This window comes from Meleagris gallopavo, chromosome 5 (assembly GCF_000146605.3).
Source record: "Meleagris gallopavo isolate NT-WF06-2002-E0010 breed Aviagen turkey brand Nicholas breeding stock chromosome 5, Turkey_5.1, whole genome shotgun sequence".
Classification (NCBI taxonomy): Eukaryota; Metazoa; Chordata; class Aves; order Galliformes; family Phasianidae; genus Meleagris; species Meleagris gallopavo.
In genome coordinates, this window is record NC_015015.2 from 17,432,264 (window position 1) to 17,449,826 (window position 17,563).

At 34.6% G+C, this 17,563-nt stretch overlaps 1 protein-coding gene across 1 annotated transcript in view; it reads right to left on the reverse strand.

Moving 5' to 3' along the window:
- LOC100541605 (golgin subfamily B member 1-like) overlaps window positions 1-17,259 on the reverse strand; it is a 39,727-nt gene extending 22,468 nt beyond the window's left edge. The window contains exons 1-16 of the mRNA XM_031553491.1: window positions 17,182-17,259; window positions 15,892-16,035; window positions 15,365-15,511; window positions 14,198-14,320; window positions 13,315-13,482; window positions 12,790-12,975; window positions 11,902-12,024; window positions 11,586-11,699; window positions 9,611-9,932; window positions 9,164-9,273; window positions 8,807-8,924; window positions 7,917-8,008; window positions 6,844-6,994; window positions 3,011-3,120; window positions 2,023-2,149; window positions 1,064-1,194 (exon numbers count right to left, since the gene is read on the reverse strand). Coding sequence (XP_031409351.1) covers window positions 1,064-1,194; window positions 2,023-2,149; window positions 3,011-3,120; window positions 6,844-6,994; window positions 7,917-8,008; window positions 8,807-8,924; window positions 9,164-9,273; window positions 9,611-9,932; window positions 11,586-11,699; window positions 11,902-12,024; window positions 12,790-12,975; window positions 13,315-13,482; window positions 14,198-14,320; window positions 15,365-15,511; window positions 15,892-16,035; window positions 17,182-17,226 — 2,211 coding nt within the window. The 5' untranslated portion in view covers window positions 17,227-17,259. The remainder of the gene's footprint in view (window positions 1-1,063; window positions 1,195-2,022; window positions 2,150-3,010; window positions 3,121-6,843; window positions 6,995-7,916; window positions 8,009-8,806; window positions 8,925-9,163; window positions 9,274-9,610; window positions 9,933-11,585; window positions 11,700-11,901; window positions 12,025-12,789; window positions 12,976-13,314; window positions 13,483-14,197; window positions 14,321-15,364; window positions 15,512-15,891; window positions 16,036-17,181) is intronic.
- Between the last annotated feature and the right edge of the window lie 304 nt (window positions 17,260-17,563).

Sequence of the window (17,563 nt, forward strand, 5' to 3'; positions counted from 1 at the left end):
GCATACAGGGAGTTGCAGAGAAAAGAAGAAAAAGAAAGCAAGCTCCATTCACACACTTAAAAAAAAAAAACAACAAAAAACAGTGCAAATGCCCTACTCTAGTCAGATTCACAGCACCCATTCAAAAATAAAACCACAAAAAAATCTAATGGCAACCAAAAAGCAAAACACATATTCAGAACCAACATCAAAAAGGACAAACGTGGCAAACTTGTCACCTCTAATGAAAATAAGCTAGCATTCTGGAAGAGGCAGAACACACCTGTACCGCCCTCAATAGCTGCCCTTCTTCCTTTACATCAAACGTTACCTGTATCAAAAGGTTTTGTTAAAAGATTCTCAGATATTAATAAGTTTGTTTTTACCTTAAATTAATTATAAATGAATAAATAAATAGGTGCAACTTAGCAGGTAAAGAATACGAACAACGTACCAAGCTAGAGGAGCATGAGAAGACCTCAGTTTCATCATTTTGTGGAAAGTAGGTTTAGGAAGTATTGAACATAGTAACTTAGCAGTCAGGCAATACCATAAAAGTATTTAAAAACTCCGATTTAAGTATTTATGTTACTGTTCTGGTGCATTCACTGATTGCAGCATAGATTAAAATATCTGTTATGTATTTATATTATGAATATATTATGTGTATGTGGTATGTGAGCTATAACTATGAATTAAGGGATGTGAGAGAGACTTATTTAGTAGTAAAAAAAAAAAATTCAGCTCTTGTTCTTTTAACAAAGGCATCCTACAGAAAGTGATAAAAAATATTTTGACCTTTACCATGTTTCTGCAACAATTAATGAAGCTTACTTCCAACCAAGTTTTTTTTATGCGCTGACTTCTACTTTTACTGAATAGAAGTGACAGGTGTAAACTTTAGAGCATAAGATAGCATGTGTAGACTCTCAGCCAACAGAAACTATAAAATAGGTTTTAGGTATTTGTGCTAGCTGCAAATTTACACTTTTGTGCTACTGTAGGCTATAGTTGTAAGAATATGAAGAGAGAACTAAACGATTCTCTTAACAATAGCAGTTTTTAGAGAAGTGCAAAAGCTCACCTGAAGAGCTTCCATTCTACCTTGAAGCTGCAATCTATCTTCCAAATCCTGACAACGTTCTTCTAGAAACAGAATTTGTTCCTGCAGTTGATTTCTTTCCAATTCCAACTCTTCAACTACACTCCGTAAGCCTATTTAAGTCAAAGAGGAAGAATTATCTCAAGAAAGATCTATTAAAAAAATAACTTTCACCTTTATATTCACAATTTTTGGCATTGTTGGGCACAATTAGATCTCAACCACTTCCAGTGGAAATGCTTGAGGTCTTGTACATGCAAATATTAAATGATAAACATACCCATAACTTTTCAAAACCTAAAATCTACTTGCAAAACTCAGTAACTCATAGAGAACCTCGCAGAAATATTTTAATCAATATTGTGTCCCAATTAATAATAAGGGTGATGTTACTTTAATCATAAGTTAATATAATTACAAGGTCAGATTTTAAGCTATATTAAGAAAGTAAACTGGTCTATATCAAAATTTGCAAGTGCATCTACTGCATTTTACTAACAACACATACTAGTAGCTTATACCACAGACAGAAGAGCATCCACACTAAAAAACAACTATTTGATCTTTAAAACAAAGCACACAGCAGTGCAATATAATTCTGTTTTCCAAACAAAACAGTTATGTAGATTGGAAACACACTCACAGGAACATGACTCAACTTAAAAACCACATGATTTTGCCACATAGGGTACTTCACAGGCAGCAAGGCTCAAACAATTCCAGCGTTTAATAATATTTATATTCTACTTCTGAACCAAAACTAGGCAGTTCATCCAGCACGCACATGCTTAAAATGAAACAGAAGAAAACGCAAGCCAAAAAAATTCAACAAAGAATAGAATACACCACAAATGGGTTGTTAGTTGAATTTTGAAAACAAAAATAGACACAAAATACAGATGCTGTGCATGCTTTAATAAACTGTCTAGTCTCTATCACACCTGCATTAGGTGAAGTGTATTCTGGCCACCAACCTCCCATATTTTCTCCTTCAGCTGAATCAGTGCTATCCAGGGTGACATTCAATGCTTCTTGAAAGCATTGTTTCCTATCAAAGCTGTACTCTTCCTACATGCAAAATATAAGAATGACATTTAATTAAAAGAAGAAAAGAAGGAAGGGTAAAATACATATTCCGTTATTAGAAGTGTAGTTTCAGTTAAATATTATAAAATCCAGCAAATGATTCAGATGCATAAATGTAAGCATATGTGACCACCATGGACACCTGTCCAGCCTTAAACTATCATTTCCAGAGAAGCAGAATCCTCCACAGGCTTTGTGCAGGACCTACTACAGCTTTGAAGACACCCTCAGGCATCCGAGAGGCCAACAAATAATTATGTTTGGAAACGTTAATTAGTTCCAGTTTCCACAGTTAACAGCATCCTCTGAAAATCAGGGTGAAGTACTGGAATTAACTAAACATAAAATTATTCTTCCAACAGCAAGTTTATGCAAGTGACATTCTAATTATTTTTATAAAATATTGGGATTTTTTTTTTTTTGCAAGCAACAGCACCAAGTACCAAAAAGTTAACCTGAATGAACTGACACTAATTACTAACTATTCTATAAATCTCCCTGCAGAGAAATTAATAAAGACTGTATCTAACACAAAACATGGCCTTAACATATGAAGCATGTACACAGCTACAAGGATATGAATTACTCCAGAGGGAGACTCATAATTTTTCAATGTAAAATTAAGCAGGCTCGTTACTCAAGGAACAGAGAACTGTTATGCCACTAGAATTGCTCCTCATCTTCTGGCTACATTCACAAGCATTTAAAATTTACTACTATATCTGTCTAGTATTCACTTACATAACAGATCTAAGCTCATGAGCCCTTAACCTATCCAACTGTAAAGCATCATATTTTCATTAACATTCAGGTAAAAGTATATATATGTAACTTTTAACCCACCTGAAGATTCCTGTTGGTCTGATTACTTTTTCTTCCCGCCTGATCCAGCCTGCCCATTCCTTGAACTGTGGTCAGTTCCTCCTCCAGCTCCTGTTGCCCTGAGACTATGGCTGGATCAGAGCAGCCAGGAAAGAACCAGTCATCCTCAATCAGTTTTGTGCCACAGGAAAGTAATTACAATTATATCAGACACTACTACATGAAAAGAGACCTGGGACAGGCTGAAGTCCCTATGAATGACTGACAGAACAAGATTAAAGAAGCAATCCACAGCATTCACCTTGTGATTTCCCTCCAGTGTTACTTAGTAGAACACAAAAATAGAGACTGTATATCTATCTCACTAAGAAGAAGCAAACTGAAGTCTAGCATTACTTCTTCGTCACTCTAAAGGAAGTCTTAAAACAAGAGATTGGAAAGGGTGAGGTTACGCCAAAATAACAATAATAAATCCAACCAATTCAAGGCCAAATTACATAGCCTTTCGATCTACCAGGTTAAAATATACCCAATATGTATAATAATATCAGCTGAGACAGCTGTGCTTTTTGTAATGTGAACAATCACATCAATTTCATGTAAGTAATGTGTCCATTTCGGCTTCAATTTTAGTGCAAATATGATAATTTGAGGAAGTCACAAGCAAATGTTACACTGCAACTGGCATCAAACCATCTTATCATACATTAATAATACCATTCTTTTTAAAGACAAATACAGAACCACTGTTTAAAAAAAAACAAAAAAAACCACACTGAATAAATTCAGAATATGAAAGCTAAGGTATGCATCTTGTTCATTGTTAGAAATGCTTTTTCATTTTAAGTACATTCCCATCTGTTTTGTGATATGACAAAACACATTTGGGGTGACAGATTAGGTAATAGGTGTATCATGCAAAGCAGACAAAACAGAACAGCTGGTGAAAAGAAATGAAAGTAAAGGTGGCTCCATACTTCAACTGAAAATAAGACAATCGCAGCTATAGCTTTCAACTTAACCATATCAATACACAGTTGTCTTCATAACATGCAAAGTTCAGACAACATTTTACTTATGCATCAGTGAAGTATAACCCAAAAAGTAGTAGATCACACTGGGAATGCTCAGCTTTCATCTCAATTGTACAAGGACAACTTATTCAACAGATTTCATTAAAGCACACTCCTATACCACCTACTAGATGGCAGTAAACTTCTTCCTATAATATTTAAAAACTACATACTTAACAACCATAAAAGACTCAAGCAAAAGATGTTAAAGAAAACCTTTAAGGGCCATTTAAGCAAGACTGCAGAACTGGATTTCCCTTATGGTTTTAATTAAATTTTGGTTTCAATTACATTTTGGTTTCTTGCACAGTCACTTTATCAGCTTTCATTTTGCACACTTTTGTGCAAACATGAATTCAACTTTGTTTTTTATTTTGTATTTAATCACTACATGTGCTTTTTCAAAGCATATATGTATATATACAAATATACGAATGCCAAATTCTGATCACCTTAAATATTTGCTTACGGAACTATTATTGTAGTCCAGAAAGCAATTCAAAGAGGAAGTGTTATTCAAGATCAGAATTTAATTCCTTCTTTAAAAAAATTAAATGCCTTCAAGTTTAAATTGAAGACATCTCCTTTTAAGTATCATCAGAATGAAAAGTACACTATTCTTTAGGAACCCAACTATTTTTGGTTTTGATAGTGAAAGAAAAAACGACATTACCATTGTCAGATGAAAAACGACAATGTAGAAATTGGAGCTTTAGAATGGTGTAAAACCCTTTGTTAAACATTAAAACACTTTCAGTTAAATTCAGCATTACTTTAACAACAGTTAGTAAGTAAATATATTTTCTAATATTTTGCAGCAGCATAGGAAGCCTTTCATTTGCAATATCTGAAGTAAAAACCTGAATAAAACACTTTTATTCTGATTCACGGTGCATTCAAATTAACATTCAAATTAATAATGTATCTATACTTCTATGTGTTACTGTTCATGTTACAATATTCAGTGGTTTGCAGAGGAAACAAGCCAGAATTTATAGACACCAATCAACACTATCATCCCCCTAGGATTCTGTAGCTCTTCATACATTCATTCCAAAACAGAAAATTGCCTAACTTGGCAAATTCCCATAGTCTATGACAGAACGAGTAGTGGGTTTCTAGATTGCTTAAAATATTGGTAACTAATATTAATGCAAATAAATCCTGTAACTTACATGGGGGAATATAATTGTTTTTCTTTACATGCTACTGAATTTCAATTTCTATTAAGAATTTCTAAATAAATTCAATTCTTATTTAGTTATATCCAGTTGCAGCAAGCTAAGAATTTTTTCCTCTAGAAATATGGAGTCAGCTGTTACAACAAAGAAAAATAAAGAAACACAACTCAGTTAATGTAAATGAAGAAATGGGCTTTGCAAGAGGGAAAAAAATTAAGTTGAAAGACAGCATTTGTTACACACACTGTTAAAACCCACATACCATCAATGGCAAATATTATAAGGTACTGTTGGCAATTTCCTCAAAAGAACCATCATCAGAAGAAATCAACAACAGTATATTACAAGTTGCCATTGCTGCAGGAACCTGCATGCACAAAACTGATGGGAAACTATGTTCTCACTGGCTGACCAAATCGCAGTGTAGGGTAGGAGTGGAGGGGGAAGGGACGCTGAGGGCTCATCAGGTGTAACGGCAGGAAAAAAACACCAAAAAAACCAAACAGAAACAGAAAGGTCATGCTTATCCCAAGGGGAAAAAATGCAAAATTAAACACAGACTGACGCAGATGAAATTTTACAACTGCTATTAATATTGCATGTGGATCTGTAGTTACCACATATGAGATAACAGGTAGTTTTAATGAAGGGAATATTATTCTCGTCCAAAGTATTACATGGTAAAACTCTCAAAAAGATGAGACAAGATCTTTAAAACAATTCTATGCTTACATACTGAACTTCCAAATTCATCCTTTAAATGAAAAATAATTAATCAATTGCACATTAGAAAGAGAAGACTCAAGTTCTTTAACTGAATTAATTATGATGGTAGGTTGTGCACACTAAAATGTGCTGTTGATCCATTAACTAATGGGACAAAAGTTATAATGAAGTACTAAAAGGTCTGGGAAATAAGCAGTAAAAACTAACTGAAATTTAACCAGACTTTTATGAGATTTAACAGAAGCTGTTTCATTTTCTCATCAACTGTTTAATTAATAATTTAGAAAACTTCAATACTTGAGATCACCCAAAATGTTATTTTCTGTAACACTTACTGTTATTCAACCAACCACACAAGTGACACTTGTTAACAGACTACTAAAGGAAAGTTTCTGATTAATGACATTTAAAGGGAAAAATTGTCCTGCATTTTACTAAAGCGCCACCCAGTATCAAATTTAAACCAGTACCACAGTTTCCCACACCTTTACTCCCTGTTCAAGGCAGGCAGCTTTAACATACGGTGAGCTTTTTGAGCACTGTTCATTCATATGTGGACAGTACACTTCCGAAATAAGTTCAAGCTTTCTTACAGAGCAGCAACTTGGAGGGGAAACAGGACAAGCACATCTACTCATAAAAATGATACAAAGAAGAAAAAAAAATGAACATATGGAAAAAAGATTCAAGGACATAGGAAAAAAACTAAAAATGCAAATTTAAGCTAATTCACTAGCTATATATAATTCTCAAGATTGCATAAAATAGTCATGGTAGAATAGTATAAATTCAGTCTGCAGTAGAATACACAAAGATATAAGATGTGATTGCACATCATATGTAGGTGATAACTTAACTAAGAAAAACAACCCACCTTCTCTCTCCTCCTCAATCTGAGCCATTCTCAAGGCCATAGCAGATTTCTCTTCTCTGACGCGATCACGCGACTCCTCTGATTCTGGTACATTTTCTTGCCATTCCAAGAGTTGACTCTGCAATTCATCCACACTACCTGATTCACTAGCCTAACAAGACAAAGTGGACATGAAAATATATTCACCAAATCCCCACCATGAACATAAATGACTTTTTAATTTGGCAAGCCATTCACAGAGAAAATTATCCATATTATTCACCAGTTCACATAAATATCTGTGAAAATGAAGATATTATCGTGGATGGTATAAAAAGCAAACCTCACCACTTAGCAAAATATCTAAAATGCTACTTGCCAATTGCACTTTTAGTCTGAAATATACTTCTTAAACAAAAAGTGTTTTTTTTAACCAAAATATTATTATTGTACATTTTCATCTTGAAATATTTCAAAGTAGAACAATATTTAACTTCCTTTCCTTAAGAAATCTCTATTACTTTTATCCACGAGTAGAATGTTTCTGCCTTCCCCTCAAAAGAAAGTCTCGTTTTATAAATTTAACAATCAAACAAACAAAAAAATTTAATTAAAGTTCATAGATAACACTTTCAGCAAAGTATGTTCAAACTGGCTTTGTTGTTAGGCTTGTACAAAATCACTTAGAACTAAGAGTAACATATGCTTTTAACCTATCTGGAAGTCTTTTGGGATAATTTTCTGAATCTTCTCCCTCTGCCATCCATGCCTGGATATTTGTTAAGATTTGTTATTTTCTTCTGAAAGTTACTCAGGTCATACACAAAGTAATAAGAAGTCACACTTCAATAATTTCTGTTAAATGTAACTAAACAAATCATAAGCAGTTTAGGGAAACATAATTTAAAGTATGTGAAAAAGTAAGTAGAAATCCACATTTAAGTAATTCAAATCCTATCAGCTTGTTACTTAACAGCTACTGACATCTCAATTTCATGTATCACTCATCTTTAGCACCAAGATTCAATGAACATACTTTCCAATGTGCCATCTGAGCCAATCAGTAATTCATACAAATCAATTTTAAACTTAACCTGTGAAGCTGCTCTCTTTGTAACTTGGTCAAGATCAGCTTGCAACTTCCTTTGCTGCTCTTCATAGATTTCTAGCTTAGTCAGCAATTCTTCTACAAAAAGAAAATCATGAATTAGGTTTCTTATGATGCAAAACCATTGGAGGATCAATAAAGGCACAGAAAAAAGAATCAAAATGGAAATTTAGTTGATTGACTTCAATAAGAAGGCCTGTGCTCGGCTATGCTGTCCACTTACCCACAAGACTGACTTCTTGTTTATTAAATACTGATGAGTGAGTGCTTTAAATTTAATCGACTAACAGTTTAGACCACTAAACTGAAAATTCTACCATTTTCCATTAAAAAAAAAAAAAGAATGTCATAAAAACTAACAAGATAAGACAAAAAAAATCTCTTTGAGCTGTATTTTAAATCTAATTACCACTCTGAGGTTTTATACAAAAGTTTTTCTCAAAATCTTTATACAAGAAAAAAAAAAAACATTTGAGATAATTCTTAATTTAAGCTCACTGCTCTTTACCATTTATTATACATACTCTGCTACATTTTTCCAAATATGCTCATTTTTCGTCCTAAGAAAATACCTCTTCCACTTTACTAGAGAACCTGATACACATTCTGTCAAATACAACAAGGCCTGAACAATAAAGCACAAGAACGTTTAGGGAAGGAACAACAGAGTTGCAACTCTGAGTTAAGTAGTGTATGCTGTTGCTCAAAGCAGCATGAAGTTACCTCCAAATCTGTTTGAAAAAAGAAAAGATATATACTGGAAATTTAGAACAAACAAGTCAAAAGTCCATTTAACCCTCCTTGCCTCTTTACTCTGAACCATCTGCAATAGAGTAGTAAAAAAGATATTTTTATTAGCTTTTTCCCTTGTTTTACCATTCTGAGTTCTTATTTCTTGTAATGATTGCAGTTTTAATTCCAGTTCTTCTTTTTCAACTTCTAATTCTGACACACGATTGTTCAAGGCTGACAGATCATTATTCTTCGATGAGAACTAAAATGAAAAGCAGCTGTAAGCTTTTTAAATGCATCAAAATTTGTACATTTTGTTGTTGCAATTTCCTCCTGTATCAACATTTAGCTTTCATTCAATTTTTATACTATTTTTATACTAAAATATAGCTATTTTGAATGAATTATTTCAATATTCTATTTACCCCATATTTTACTTTTTTCAGTGAAGTAAAGACATTTTATAAACAGGTTTGTAGCATTAAAAAATGCTGCACATACATTTTTCAGCTCATCTTCCAACTGTTTGATTCTTGATTTAGACCAAGCCTTCATTTTCAGAAACTTAGCTTCAGATTTGCTGGCCTCTTCTGTCTTCAATTTCAATTGTACTAAAAAGCAAGGCATAAAAATTACTTAAAATCCTAGAACAATTATCAGTAAGGACTTATGTTTAATTTCTTTAGCAACTGAAAGTAACACTTAAACAAGACAACTGCATTTAGAGAAGAAAAACATTAAGAAATGTAGTGAGCAACTTACAGTGATATCTTTACATTCCCATAACCCTCACAATAACAGTGCTTCTGCACATGTACTTTTTGTGGTGATAACTTTTTCCAGTGGATTTTATGGAGCTCTATTTGAAAAACGAATGAAATTGGCATACAGTATGAAAGGGTATGGTGCAAAGTAATTTCATACATGACAACTTTTTAAATAGGATACCTTCTAATTCTTCCATCTTCTCTTTGGATGTAGACTCCAGATCTGCAACATCTTTTGAGTTACTCTGCCCACTACCAGTTAATTCTGCCACTTGTTTCTTAAGCTGAAACAGAGCCTGATCTTTCTCTTGCAGCTCAGTTTCATGTTTCTCTTGAATTTCATGCAGCTCAGCATTGTATTTCTCCCTGGCTTCTGTCATTTCAAGCATGTGTTTCTCCATCATATCTTTTATCTGTGCTCTCAATACATGCCTCTCAGCATCCAGTTTGGACTGGAGGTTTTCTTTTTCAGACTGCAGACGTTTCATGTTTTCAGTAATCTCCTGTTAAAAAAAAAAAAGTTTATTTTCTGATATGAAGTATTTTCAGTACCACTGTGAAACATTATATGTACATTCTTACACACTTCATCGTGTTGTAATCAGAAAAGGATGCTGCTGTTGGCCAACTGGCTCTAGTACAAAAAACCCAGCTTCAATTTCAAAGGGCTCCATGGGAACTTCAAAAACCAGCACTGCTATTTTTGGGTGCAAACTACATACAACATCTCCCCATAGGCAAAAGTGGAATAAAAATGAATGTTCTGTTGTATGGCGTACAGGAAAACTGCAAGATCTAACAGTGATATCAAGGATTGAGAATGTTCACTATAACACCATTCAGATGTTGTTACTTACATTGTTAGAATTTAAACTAGCAAACTACAGTCTAGCTGTTTTTTACAGAATCCTGTTGCTAACTAGTTCTCTGTTGGTGCTTATTCTACTTTCAGTGCTTTCATAGTAGTTATAATACAAGAGGTAGAAAAGATTACAGATCTCCCTAGAAGAGTATGACAGCAGTTCAACAGATAAGATTTGCTGTACAAAAGCCAGCATTCATAATCCATAAACTGTCCACGTAAAGAGGTTGTGAAGGACAGCAGAGACAATATTTTCAAAATGTGATTATACTGCATAAGTAAAGGAAGACTTCCTGATATTTTGATACTAAGATCAAGGATCCACAACAGTTAAAACTGTTCTAAGTTCATGTTGTCATATTTCACCTTTCCCACTATCCTCAAGTTGTGCATTTCTGTCCCCTCAGTGCATTAGCACTGGGTACTATTCCTGTAGAGCATCTTCCTCCAAGATACATCTAACCCCAGGAAAAAAAAACAACAAAAAACAAAAGCCTGCATAAGGCACAACACATAATAAATGTGAAGGATGAATAAAGCACTGATTCAGCTAGGATAACAGCTCGTAGATCATTTTTGCTGTGGATCCTGACTATGTCATCAGGACAGGATGCCTACCTGGTTACATACACAGTTTAAATAATTTTTAATGGATTGTGAGTCTGACAACCCTCTTGGCAAGTGGAAAATATTTTAGAAATATTATGGCTAGATTGCTGGTCCTGACACTTCTCAAACAAGTTGTTTCGGCAAAGAGTCTCAAAAGCTTGAGGAACTGCAATGTCCTTTTCCTACATTGTTGAACTGAAGTAGCAGCACTTAAAAGGCTATAATCAGGGTTCACAATAGGTGCTTAAACACAAAGAAACCTGATTAGCTATAGGTTTTGCAATCAGTAGAAATACTTCAAAAGGAAGGGCACACTACTAGCAAAACATTCTCTTTAGGGAAAAAAAAAGAAAGCCTCAGTTTTGGAGTTCTCTCCAAAACTCTGAACTAGAGAAACTGAAGTTTTTTGACAGCAAAAAGTCTTTCATATATAATAAATGAATCAAAACTATGGGTGACAACTGACAATTTTGTATTTCATGGGATTTATTTCTCCTTAAAATTCATTTCCTAACTGAAATTAATATTTGTTTGCACAATCATGATTACATTATCAGCATGTGTGAAAACCATCCAGAGCACTGTCAAAGTATTTTACACAGAATCATCTTTGTACACAATCAACAGTTTTTGGAACTTGTAATTGATCAGGTGAGTTGAGCAGGGTGCATACGATATTTCTTACTTTCAACTCCTGGTCCTTGGCATCCAGTTCTTTTTGCAGCACATCTATAACCTGTGTTCTTCCCAGCATGACTTCTTCCTTTTCATGGAGCTTCTGCTTCAGGGCCTTTAATAGCTAGCAAAAAAAATCAAGCTATCAATATAGAGGTTAACACTTTCAGAAAACAAAGTGAACATCCCATCTTTAGTTTCCAAACAAGACACCTGAACAGTGTCATAGAAGTCTTTGTGATTCTGTGATACTGGTTGTTAATTACATTATTCCAAACTCCCACAGCTAAATCAAAGCAATTTACCGAGTTTCCAAAGCAACACACCTGTTCTAAGTCAGCACTTGCATCAGATTTAGCAGCTAATTTAAAGAGCTCCTGCTCATGCTTTTTTCCCTGTGCTTCCAGCTCTTTTTCCTTTTCATGAATTATATTTTGAAGCACACGTACCTGAAAACACATACAAAGAAAATATGAAACCTGTTCAGAAAAGTACATTAAAAGAACACTGAAGTAACTAAAGTACAGCAAGATAATGTGTTCCATAAGTCTGAGTTTTGCTTCCACTTAGTAGTAAATATAGCAATCAATCAGTGATTACCAAAGACAATGATGCATACAGATAAATCTCTACCTTGCATGAAATGTGCCTCAAATCTACAGTAACAAACTTCAAATGACAAGAAAGACACTGAGGCCCTGGAGCATTTCCAGAGAAAGGCAATGAAGCTGTGCTGGGTTTGGAGCAAAAATTGTATGTGGAACAGCTGAGGGAACTGGGATTGTTCAGTCTGAAAAAGAGGATGCTGACTGTATTCAGAATGGTTAAATAACTCAAAAACTCTAGACACTGCATGTGTACACTTCTGCACCTTCAGGAACAGTGCCACAAGGAAGAGGGTTTGGAGGTTCTTCTACTAGAATGCTCCACAACTCATTTCACTCATTTACATCCTAGTTCCTCTGTGCACAGACATCAGCCACATCGTTAAAATCCCTCCTTGCACAATACTTTCATTTTCAATAATCACCAGTACAAACCATCTACTGACAGTCTCATTGTTTTTTTATTTCACCTGATAATTATTTAGACCTTAACTCAAGAATCACTGAAAATTAAGAATGGCTCTTCTCAGATATTGAGATAGCACTACTACAGCTAAGACATCACTTCTTCCACCACCAAATGTAAATGTTTTTACAGTGCTTACTTACATTTTCTATATATGTGGCTTCCATCTTTTGGAAACGCTCTCTTTCATTGCTCTGAACATTTTTAAGACTCTCAATCTCTTCCTGGAACAAGCTGCATTTTTCTTCACTGTCTCCAACCTTCTTGTTAAGTTGCTGAACAAGAATCTGCATGCTTTGTAGGGATGATTCTTTAATGGATAGCTCGTTCTTTAGAATGCAAACCATAAAATGATAAGAAGAATGGCTCCAAAATAAAGAAAAAGCAATCATCACGAATCACCTTCTAGCCTTTCCTCTAATGTTAAGCACATTAAACTAGAAATTCAGGTTTGGTATAAATTTGTATGAAGTTTGTCAGCAGATTCCAAAGTCAGTATTAATGATACTGACTAAAGTAAATAAATATTAGATCTAACAAAATAAATGAGATAATAAGTGAAAAAATTGTAGTCACATGAATAACGACAGATTATTTATGCTTCAGAAAGGAACTGATCATATAACAGCAGGGTTTGTTGGGTTCCTTGAAATTGCTATGAAATATACCTTCAGCTCTTCATTGGGCAAGAGTACTTCATTGTTAACACCACCTGATCCACATGCTATCTGTAAATCGATGATATAGGCATCTCTTTCAGCTAACTTCTTTTCTTTCTCTGCCAGCATGGCATCCATTTCAGTCCCCCGATAGCGCTGAGCCTCCAATTCAGCATCCTGAAAATGAAAAGACAACACAGCATGTAATCTATACTTCTAACATCTACAGCACAGAAGACCAGTTTGTACTACCTCCTTACAGCCTATTTTAAGTTACTGAAAAAACTGCCACCACATTTATAACGCAGTTCAATTTTAGCCACGACATTTAATTACGAAGTCTGTTTCTCACTGAAATTCTGCAGCACTCACATTCCTGCCACTTTCTACAGTCAATAATATGCACAGGACACATACTATGAAATTACTCCTTGCTTGCGTTTCTTTCCATTATGAATTGCTTTTTGCAACTCAAGCAAAACAGCATTTTCATTTAAAATAAAAGGTTTAAAGATGATATTAAACCACACAGGTCATACAATTTTTTCTTTTCCATTTACTATCAAAATACCATAGAAGTATTCTAGAGAATTCATTAACTGAAGGCACAACAAAACAACTATTACTGTATTTTCTCAAGCAGGTTATAACATTATAACATGGACGTTGTGTTGGGGGACATGGTTTAGTGAGAACTGTTGGTGATAGGTAGATGGTTGGACTGGATGATCTTGTAGGTCTTTTCCAACCTTGGTGTTTCCGTGATTCTGTGATACATCCTTCTCTTTCTTCTCAATCAAAAACTTTCTCAGAACATCTGTTTAGCCTTTAAATATAACCATGCACCACAAATGTGAAAAAAACACACACTAAGCATCACTTAAAATACCACCTTTTTTTGTAACTCTTCATTTTTTTGTGTGATCTGGGATTCCAGTTCTTCAATTCTCTTTCTCAGCACCAATATTTTCCCACGATTTGCTGCAGCGTTTTCCTGGTCACCATCTCTTGATGCCTGCAAAAACATGGAGTCTTTAATACCATAAATAGGTAGTGACTGGTTTTGGGGTACCTCCACCTATTCCGACAGCAATATTGGTGAAATAAAGTACTCTTTACTCGTGGTTGGTATTTCCATTCCCTTATATACAAATCCAAGAAGCTAAACAAAGGCAGCATGGTATTCCTTTTAAGCATGTAGAAATCATCGTATTTAAACTATTAATAATAATTATTGATGCAAAGTGAACTGAAACATGCAGAAGGGGTATTTATTTCCTCTGGCCATTGTAAGCCATAACCTGGCAAGTGTAATCAATGTAACACAGAGGAAAGAAGAAACTGTTGGAGGGAGTGGGGAAAAAAGTGTCAACTAAATCCCTCCAAATCACAGTATTTCCAATCAGAATTCAGAAGGCACAATGACTGGATTATAGAAATTATTTGTCATTACAAAAGAAATCAAACCCAACTGCTAGGAAAATAAATCAGATATTCAAATAATTAGTCAAATCTTAAAGTCTCACTAAAGTTATTACAGAAGTTACAAGACATTAAAACATGCTTTCTAGAAGGAAAACAAATCTACTCATATGAAAGCAGTAGTATAAACAAATTTAAAAAATCTCTGTTTCTGGTAAAATACTGGTCAGCTAAAACGAGAGATTACTACATTTAATCCAAACCTTGCTTCCAAGGCCATTTCTAGATTTCCACGGTTGTTCTGGTTATTAAAATTACAAGGTGGGTTTTTTAGTTTCATTTCCTCTCAAAAACATATATTCCTGACTCATGTGTGAAGAGTTTGAGATGCTAATAAGACAAACAGCAGCACAATTTTTTAGTTTTTTATTTAACTAAAACAATTTGAAAGCACAATGCACAATTTTCTAAATTTCTATAGCAAAATAAATTAGATAGAAATATACAGATAGGCAGACAGCAACTACAAAGTTTATCTTGATTGCAACCTGATCAAAGCAGCTCAAAACTGGGACTTCAGTTCCATATTCAAGTCTAGCATATTAAACTGTCCACTTCTGAGCTTAAAGGCACTTACCTTTTTTGGTTCTGCTTTTTCCTCTGAGCCTCCTGATGCTGACAACTGTTTCTTAAGTTCTTCCAGTTGTGAGGTTAACGATGCAACCTTGGCTTTGTTTTGCAGCTTCACTTTGGAAAGTTTGGCATCAGCAGATTCCTTCTCCTCCTACAAACATCAGAGTCACAAACAACTTAAATCAGCTCCATGAGCAACTGCATCCTTCAAGTGTCCCATTAAAAACAAACGGATAAAAATCTAAAAACAAAACTAAGAAATCTAAATCCAAAACAAAGTTTTGGAAGAGACTGAAGAGACTGCTGCCTGTGTAATATTCAAATTCAGTTAACTTTTGGAACAGACGATATGTTGGCAAAAACCTAGAACATCCAGGCATCCGTAACAGCTAATTGTTAGCAATGCATCCTGAAGTTCCTCCAGTTGCTGTAGCTGACTGTTAAGCTTTTATATACAAAATCAGCTTACGGCAAACAGGACTGAAGTATTTTTTTTAAACAGTCTTTTTGACAGGAACACATACACGGTACCTTTAACTGATGATCTTTATTTCGAAGCTCAGCATCCTTCTCTCGAACAAGCTCCTTTAGCTGTATTACCAGCTGCTCAGTACTTGCCAGCTGTTCAGTCAAATCCGTCACCGACATGCTTCTTGCATCTTGTGAGCCCGCAGCCTGCAGACATTAACTACACTTTGAACAAACAAAATGGTGCAGACAATGCTCCTTGTGCAAAAAAATCATCTGTTTTGATGTGGGGTTTTTTTGGGGGGAGGAGGGGGCTGAGGAGGGGGCTTGAAAGGCAAGAGGGTGTGTTTGTTTTCTAAACACATACAGCAAATCTTTTTAGAACACAACATTAAAACATGCATCTACTATATGTGCACATACCAGACTGGTCATAGCTAGTTTGACAGATAAAGTAACAGAAGGGGTTATATAAAACCATGTTAAAAAGATCTCCCAACATAGTTGTAATGATCTGATTTCTTCTAAGTAGGAACACTCTTCACTGTACTATGGTTCGGTCAGACCATTCCACCATTTTGTTTAGACCCAATCAATCTCTGTATTTTGCCACCTCAGAAATTCCTTGCAGTTTCTTCCTTTTCCTCATCTTTATAGAGCTCTTGTACAGCAACCTTCCCTTCTGTCCCTGATCTAAGATCTGTGTGGAATCATAAAAAGAAACCTGAAAGACTTCAAGTGGATCTAGCTAACTCTACTCGAGGCTTTACAGAAAGCTTTATTTTTTAAGGAAGCAGAAATAAAAAACAGTATCCCTCACCTTTCCCTCAATAAGAGTTTTTCCAAAATAAGCTTTAACGTAACTATAGCAATAGTTCATAATAGTTCATTTAAAATAACATTTTTTTTCCTGACAACACTGATTTTGAATGGCTAAACAAATCATGAAAATAATTAATAGCTATACCAAATGCTGAGCAACTTAATGTACAAGGGCTGAACTTTCTTAACTACTGGATTTTCATCATGACATCCAGTAGTACTGTTACTGGACCTAGAGGTAACAAAATATTTTACTGAACACTATGCACAAATAACACACTTGGGATAAAGCCCATAAAACTGCTCTGAATTTTCTCTTAAAACAATGTAAGCATAATGAAGAGGAGCAGAGCAGTGGTGTTATGATTAAACATCATGCAGAATGGAAGCAAGAACCCAATTTGACTTATGGAGTCATAAAAGCGAATGATGGTAAAAGCAATCAAGCAACTTCTTTATGAAAGAGCAAATACATATTACTGCATAACATCCATTAGAGAAATTATTACTGAAAAGTAGTTCATTACTTACTACTGCTTTGGAAGGAGAATCATCTCCACTACCCCATTTCCACATAGTTTCAAGATGGCTATGGAAAACATAAAAGAAATAATAAAACAGTGAACATCAGTGACTCTCAGATAACTCTAATCAACTCGTCCTCTCTGCACATTTCAAAGTAAAATATTTGAATCTAACTTGTTTGTTCAATGGTGACTGCACCTCTGATTTCCATCACATTACTAGTTGCTAAGATATAATTACACTTTGTATAAAATATGCATACTATGCCTTTTGACTCCTAGTTTGTAAAGTGTCAACACTGTTAAAAAAAAAAAAAATCCAAAGAAGCCTTTAAAATGTAAATACTGTAAAGTAGTATTCAGCATAGTTGCTATTTCCACATGTAAAT